The 7,799-nt window shown below is 36.9% G+C and overlaps 1 protein-coding gene across 2 annotated transcripts; it reads right to left on the reverse strand.

Moving 5' to 3' along the window:
* Positions 1–378: 378 nt before the first annotated feature.
* On the reverse strand, positions 379–6,561 carry LOC124389797 (claudin-18-like). 2 transcript variants are annotated; one of them, XM_046855301.1, is made up of 6 exons: positions 6,433–6,561; positions 2,853–3,023; positions 1,313–1,477; positions 1,085–1,217; positions 866–973; positions 379–743 (listed from the first exon to the last, which is right to left on the reverse strand). In XM_046855301.1, exons 2-6 carry the CDS (start codon positions 2,992–2,994, stop codon positions 605–607), a joined length of 687 nt encoding a protein of 228 aa, XP_046711257.1. In that variant the 5' UTR covers positions 2,995–3,023; positions 6,433–6,561; the 3' UTR covers positions 379–604. The 2 variants fall into 2 exon arrangements, with proteins under 2 accessions (XP_046711257.1, XP_046711248.1); XM_046855292.1 differs by lacking the exon at positions 6,433–6,561 and adding an exon at positions 4,747–4,851 and having other exon boundaries at positions 2,853–3,077.
* Positions 6,562–7,799: the final 1,238 nt, after the last annotated feature.

Below are 7,799 nucleotides of genomic sequence, written 5' to 3' on the forward strand. Positions count from 1 at the left end.
ATCAATATGAAGCCATAATGATTGTACAGTTTAAATAATGCACTTTTGTAAAGTGAGTAAAAAACTAAAAACTAGAAAATTCTCAGTTAAAAAGCAGAAAAACATAGAAAACAAGTCCTAAAACAAATATGACGATTCAATGAACAATGACCAGTAAATGTGCTGTTGGGTTACATGATTCATGACAGAAATAAATGGCTAAAATAAACTCTTAAAGGCTTAAATTTTGAAAAGAAAAAAAAAAGCAATAATAGGCTTAAAAAATAACTCAAACAATATCAGAATAAAGTATTTAAAATAACACCATCACACTATAAAAAAGGAAGAAATCCATTTTCAGTATAGACTTGAATAATGATTAAATTTAAGTATATATCAAGAAAGACTAGATATTTCTTTTAATACATAATATTTATGGTTTTTACTTAATTATAAGTTGCATGCAACCTTTTTGGGTGTTTTATAAATATTTCCCTGTTAAAGAATTATTATGGGCTACTTCTACAGTATTGCTTTTACATGCATATTGCTATGTCACTGTGTTGCTTCTTTCTTACTCTCTTTGAACGCATTTATCTACCCCATGTGTGCCCATATGCACATTTTAAACATAGTCGAATCTCTGGTTGGAGGGTCTACCGTCTATACTGTGAGCCTTGTAGGAGCTGTTGTAAGTCTTAGGAACGCCTTCTGATCTGTAGATGCCACTGTGGGTTGCAGGTTTGTATGCCGTTCCTTCATAGCTGAAACCAGAATTATTAAAAAACAATTATTTCAGCCATGAATATAATTAAGCATTTCCTCAATATTGTGCAATGATTACTATAAACAGTAATGTAACACTGTTACTGTAGTTAAAACTCACCGTTTCTCAGGCATCAATCCACGGCAGGCCAAACACATCAAGACACCACCAATAAACAGAACACCTCCGCCAACCCAACCAACAAACAGGGCCGAGCCGAACGTGTATCTAAACACACATTAGGGATAATGACATCAGGATATTAATAATAAGGTTTCAATGGGATAGAGATTGCACACTTTTTGTTTTGTTTTTTGTCAATATTTGTTATTCTCCTACCTCGGAGTAAGTGGTGACCCGACGAGGCCTGAGCCGACTAGCCCCAACCCATTAGGCGAGGTAAAGGTAGCGAGCGCAAAGTTGGTCACGATCAAATTCGCAAAGATGGAAACCCCAGCGATGCCACAGATCCCTGGAGAGAAGAAAATGTAGCGCACATGAACAATTTATGAATTAATGATAGCTGGAGGAATGAAATATTGATGAGGGAAAATAAACATTTCTCACCAGCGATAACAAACATGACCCCTGAAGTCAGAGTCATAGTCGCTTTCACACGGTCCTCCATGTTGCCCATTCTGAGGCATTTAAGGGCAAAAATGGCAATGAGGCATCCGATAACTCCCAAAACTATGCCCACAATCATGAGCGCTCTCACACCTTGGAATAGGCCTGATATCAATCAGGTAACAAAGACGAAACAAAGTTAATATTGCATTATAGTAGATCATATTGCAGCAGGCGTTTTACATTTTTACATGCGAGGCAAACTGTAAAATCACATTGATTTAAGGACTTAAGTGTTAAAAACTCATACAACGAGTATCATTTACCACAAGATTCATACTTCCATGACATTGTGTCTGGTTTTTTTTTTCTTAAATGTGATCAGCATGAGCTGCAAAAATCAAAGTAATTTCTAAAGCAGTTCTTATCTTTGATATTTATTTAAGCATTCTAATTACGCAAAAAAAATTAAAACAAACAATATCAAAGGTCACACCCAGAAAGAAATTAAATCCATGCTGTTCAACAGAAATTGGTGCCATTCTTTAATTGGCTGTCCTTTTCTCTTTGTGTTTTTGTTTTTATTATAATATTCTTTGATGTTTTTTTCACTCACCAGGCAACCCCAAAATAGTAAAATATGGCCGACATTGTGTGGTACCATACTCTGTCCCTACACATGAGTACCACAATCCATGGTATACAAAAATACTGGTCACTAAAGTAAAAGCACGGTCTTCAATACTCCACATGTCCATGGCTGTTGCAGAACTGATCAAAAATGTCCCTAATATTGACAACAGGATCCCCACTAGCTGTAACATTAAAATAGCCATTTGTCAGTTTGCACTGATGCTCGTCTGTCTACTGTAGTCTCTGCCCACCACTGAGCACTTGGCCGAAACCCGGAATAGCAGCATCTTATCAGTGTGTATCTAATGGCCTTATCATATATTTGCGCAAAATTTTCATGTGTGCCTTTCCCAGATTCAGATATGGGGTGACGATTTTAGGTCACTACTTCCGCAACTAAATCATTAAGGGTGTGTCTTTGTTTCTCAACACTTAATGGTGTCATTTTTCATCACTTAATGGTGTCAGTTGACCACACTTGGCATCGCATCAAGCCACGGTATATAATTTTGTTTTGCTAGATTTGGTAGAAATTATGATTTCATTTATTTTTATATTTATTCGTATTATTTTTTTAATTGATTATATTATCCTTGGATACTTAACGTTACCTTTAATAGTGACTGTTTTTGTATTGAATCTTTTTTTAATATAATATATTTTCTTTAAAATTTTATACAAATATACCTTAAAAAGAAACCTTTTAAAAATATCTATATTTTTTTTAGATTACTGACAAAACAATCATTTGGTATATTTATTTGTTTTTTACTTAATTATGACATGTATAATACTGTATATACTATATATTTTTTTATTGTATAAGGTTCTACGTTCAGACTCTCTCGAAGGAGCCCCACAGTTTGAGTTTGAAAATTTTTTTATTTGAGGAACCATGAAATATTACCTGGAAGTCCCAAGATGGTGAAATAGGGCCTGCACTCTGTGAATCCTGAGCTCTGCCTTACACACGACCTCCACAGTCCCGCATAGCTGAAGACAGAGGTAACCGGGTTGTCGTACAGATCCTCTGTACTCCACATGTCCATGGCTGTGGCAGCAATGATGCCCCCGAGCCCTAAAAGGCCCAGCACAAATCCTATAACCTGGCACATCGTCACCGCCATGGTGCCTGATCACGCTCGCCCAAAGGTGGTACAAATAATGTTACAAACTAGCACAGGTGCTGCTACAATCAGCCTCAGTCTATGCCAAATGTCCTGACTTTGATGGAGTTGACCTTAGTTACGACTACACCTCTCTGTCAGACTGTGTGTTTTTCCACCTCCATCGGGGACAGGGTGGGACTTATGGGGTAACGGTTAGAGAAACGCAGAACACGGAACAACCTGTAATCGTATCGAAACTTAGATAAGCAAAAGTGCGAAGTAACTTTTAAGGGGTGGAAGTTTGTACATTTATGTCACTTTTTGTCAACATTTTTGTTCCGTTCTGAAAACAAACAACACTGCATTATGAAGGATGTTATAACAGGATTTGTAGAATAAACTCAGTTTATACCACAAATAAATGCAATTCAACAAAAATAAACTAGATGTATATTAGGAGATTTTTTACAAATTTGATGATTGCTGATGTTTCAAAATGTTATGTAGAAATACATAGACTCAATTAACGTCTGTTATCCCTTTTTTGTTTGTTTTGAAGGGAGATTTTTTCCAGATTCATTTAATCAAGTTTGATTTTTTTTTATTCACTACTGGAATTTAATTATATCCTTTCTTCTTCTACCATATATATACACACTATATATATATATATATATATATATATATATATATATATATATATATATATATGTATATGTATATATGTATATATGTGTGTGTATGTGTATGTGTGTGTGTGTGTAAGAAGAAGAAGGGATATAATTTAATTCCACAGAGTAGTGAATAAAAAAAAAAATCAAACTTTTAACACATTGTCAAAAAGCACATTTGCTGGTAATATCAGTGTTGTAGATGGCAAAAGGCAATGCTTTCTCACAAGTAACAAATGTAAACACACGTCATTAGAGTGAAATGAACTAATGCTGGCCGATACTACATTACTCACACACAAGAACAAAACACAAGTGATGGATCATTTGGTATTTTCCGGCAATGTTCGGACTGTTTAGGTTTCAAGGAACAAAAGTTCAACTTTGTTTAATCTTCTCATTAAAGTTTGGTAAACAGTGGCTTAGATGTTGCTAAGATGTTATTTATTTAAATCAAACAGTTGCTGGATGCTGGTTAGTTGGATGGTAAAGATGAATGTTTACAGTGCTAATGCCAGAAATGCTTTCACAGCTAATAAGGCCTGGAGAGATGTTTGTAATTTGCTTAGGTTATTATCGCAAAAATAGTAGCACAGCCACAAGAGCACAGCACATGGCAGATTAGATTTTCACCACTCACACATGTATAGAGGCAGATTACATGACATTTCCAAACCTGTATGTTTCCATAGAGCCACAATTAGCCACAAGAAATCTCTGCTGTTTCAGCACAGAGAACCTTTTAAAATTAACCTGGCACCCAGCAGCTATGGTGTGGCAACACTACCTGCTGTGCCACTCCAGAGATAATATCCAGGTAACACTTGCCCAAATTTAGAGTATACATTCTGAATGGGATACCAGTTGATCACCATGCATACAGTCACACCTACAGTATGGACAACTTAGCCTATAAAACATGCCAATCTGCATGTATAAACAGACGGAAGAAACAAGTCAGCCCAGAGGAAATGCACATAAACTTGAGGCAAACATGAAAAAATGCCACATAGACCATCACCTGAGTGCAGGATTGAAGCAAGGACACTGGAGCTGTGACGTGGCATGACTTATTACCACATAATAAGTGAAAACACCAGAAAGAGATAAATGGCTGACAGTCCCAAGCTACAACCATGTACCTTCTCTGTTATTCAAGAGTGTTTTATCAATGCCTTTACAGTGCTACCTACTGTAGAATTACTGGCAACCCTCACAAAAAATGGCTAAAAAATAAATATTCCCGTTGTCTTTGATCTAAATAAAAACAAGTGTAAACTATAACTGGACACAAGATGCTGGCAGCATCATAAATAAGTTTTGCTCCAATATATGGCCAACGTTTTGTGGACACCAGATCGCCACACACATATGTGGTTATTCAAATGTTGCAAAAACAAATTTCCAAGCTCACAATTGACTAGGATGTCTTTTACCAGAACAAATGTGCATAAAACAGCCCACTGAGCTCCATTAAAACATGGTTTGTCAAGGTTGTAGCAGAACCTTAATGGGCTCCCCAGAGGCCTAACCTCAACCCACTGTACACCTTTGGGATGAAGTGGAACAGCAACTGCTTCCCCGTCCTCCTTGTGCAACACCAGTACCTGACCTCACTAATGTTGTTGTGGCTGAATCTCTCTAGCCATGTAAAAAAAAGTGGAAACCCTTTCCAGAAAATTGGAGGTTATTATAACAGCAAAGGGAGACTGAAAGTGTGGAAATGGCATGTTCAACAAATTTGTATTAGTGTAAAGATCAGGGCAACTACTGATTATACAGTTTAATTTTTGTAGTAGTTTTAGCTGTATAATAGCTACCTCTTTAAAATAATCCCTCTTTTTGATAATCTGCTTTTTTTGTGTGTTGTAAAATAAATTTTATAAGAATCAGTGGCTGCCATTGTCACTGTGTAAGGTGGTGGTTAAGGTTCGTGAATTACTGGTGGAGGGTTCAAGCTGTGGTATCGCCAAGCTGCCACACTTAGGGCTCTTAAGTAAGGCACTTAACCCTCTGTGCTCCAGGGGCACTGTATCAGGGCTGACCCTGTGCTCTGACCCCGGCTTTCTCACATTATTTGGATATCCAAAGAAAGGATTTCACTGTGCTGTAAAGTACATGTAACAAGCATAAAGCACCTTTCTTTTTCTTTAAAATTTTAAAGTTAAAAACATTTTAACCCACAACCCATTATTTTGGTGTTGCATTATTTAGGAATGAAATTACAAATAAACAGAAAGAATATTGGTCCTGGTGCAAAATGGACACTTTATGACCATTTGGATCTATTTGTTCAAACCCAGACAAACTGTGAATAGAATAGAATTATTCTTTCACAGCGGTAAGTGAAACCAAATGAGTAGCCCTTCCCTTTAGCTGAGTAATTACACAAGCTGAACACAGAAACCTCAAAGCAGAAGGATCAGGTCCTGTGCATACAGTGAACACTGTACCTGTTCTTATCACTCTGTCAACAGAACAGGTTACCTTGGCTCTCTTATCTGTGTCAATTCATCTCAGAATGAGATTAAATATTGAATCATACATTTCCCCATTTCTCACCCGACAACACACATCCCGCCTACTGCCAGCCTTTCAGCAGCTGCCGCTTGTTTGTCCTGCTACACCTCCAAACAGCTTCTTGCATCCCTATAAAGGGAAATAAAAAAAAGTTTCTGGCCTAAAGATTCAGTGTGTCCTTTCTTACTTCTTGTACTCTGGGCACCTGCAATCACTGTTGGGCGTCCATTAGTGAGGCAGCAGAGAGAGGATCAAGATGAAAGGATCTCGGGGAAAATGGTGACAAATGGAGGGCATTTAGAGCCCTTCACCTGCAGCCGCACGTCCTACTTCCTTAATGACTCTCCTTCACAATACTCACAGAGTCATTTGTATTACTGCTCTATTTCCACTAGAGGGCACAGTCATTACAGAACAGCAGGGGCACATGGCAACAGTGAGTGCATTTTCCAATTTTCTCTAAGCTCTAAACAGTGCATGATTGTATTTTGGGTATTATAAGGCTTCTCACTTAATATGGACTGGCTATAAAACATATATAGGAATATTTCACATATTCTTCTTTGCAACAAAGAAATCCATCTTAAACATGTGATCGTTCTTTATTTTCAGTCCATCCTGTTGCTCTATTATTCTTCAGCTTTCTGCTGGCCTTCATCACGTCTGAGCTTCAGTAAAAGTCGCTATGCACCACTTTTACACCACCAGAAGCCAATGCAACATCCAGAACAACCCCTAGAAAATACAGTACACATTTACTGATGATACTGAGAGGACCAGCTGGTTATGGCTCTCTATGTTCCTCATTTATTATTTTTAGAAGAAGGCCACTTTGACCAAAAGCTCTTCTTTTGGTCAAAAATCATTCAAAATCAAATTTTTTTTTTTTTTTGACTGGGAATGTACATGCTCTTGCTACAGCTTATAGAAAACATAAATAGCTTTCAGCTGGCTCTTTTGAGTATACAGTGGTAGCAGTCTCACATACACACCTGCACAAAATTATTCAACCCTTGCAAGATTGTGACAATTCAAAGTTTTTTTTTTTGTTTTTTTTTAAGAACTACAGTGCTTTTTAAAATGAGCTCTGAATCAGTTGAGTGACATGTTCAAATTGATAAATGAAAATGTCTAATGCAATATTTCTGAGTAGAAGGATATGTTTTAATACTGGCAGGCCCTAATTATCAGTCCCTTTGAATTTGGCTGTTTTTATTACTTGCATAGATTGAGCACAAAAATCTATATGGAACTCTTCTATGAAAATGTATGTGGTTTAGCTATGATTCATATAGTACATAAATCCTACCCTTGCATGTGTACGCACAGAAATAAAGAGCTCTCACCAATAGCCAAGACACTTTACGTTTAAATCTTATGGTACTGCAGAAAGCATAGGAAGAAAATGAAAAAGTTTGCGAAGAGGAATGAGATATTTAAACAGAATGACTAAACCTGATGAAAGCAGGAACAACCTTAAAACACAGAACACTCTATTTCCTGAACACTACATAAAGAGCACAGTATAATATGCGAAAATGAATTGGTATAGGC

The sequence above is a fragment of the Silurus meridionalis genome, chromosome 1 (assembly GCF_014805685.1).
Source record: "Silurus meridionalis isolate SWU-2019-XX chromosome 1, ASM1480568v1, whole genome shotgun sequence".
In the NCBI taxonomy this organism is placed as follows: Eukaryota; Metazoa; Chordata; class Actinopteri; order Siluriformes; family Siluridae; genus Silurus; species Silurus meridionalis.

Excerpts from the sequence above, each read along its gene's own strand:
- LOC124389797 (XM_046855292.1), bottom strand. The coding sequence starts at position 4,792 with ATGCCACGTCACAGCTCCAGTGTCCTTGCTTCAATCCTGCACTCAG. Across the intron at positions 1,478-2,852 it reads CACCATCTTGGGACTTCCAG|GCCTATTCCAAGGTGTGAGA; the intron begins GTAATATTTCAT and ends GATTGATATCAG. Across the intron at positions 1,218-1,312 it reads GGTCATGTTTGTTATCGCTG|GGATCTGTGGCATCGCTGGG; the intron begins GTGAGAAATGTT and ends TCTTCTCTCCAG.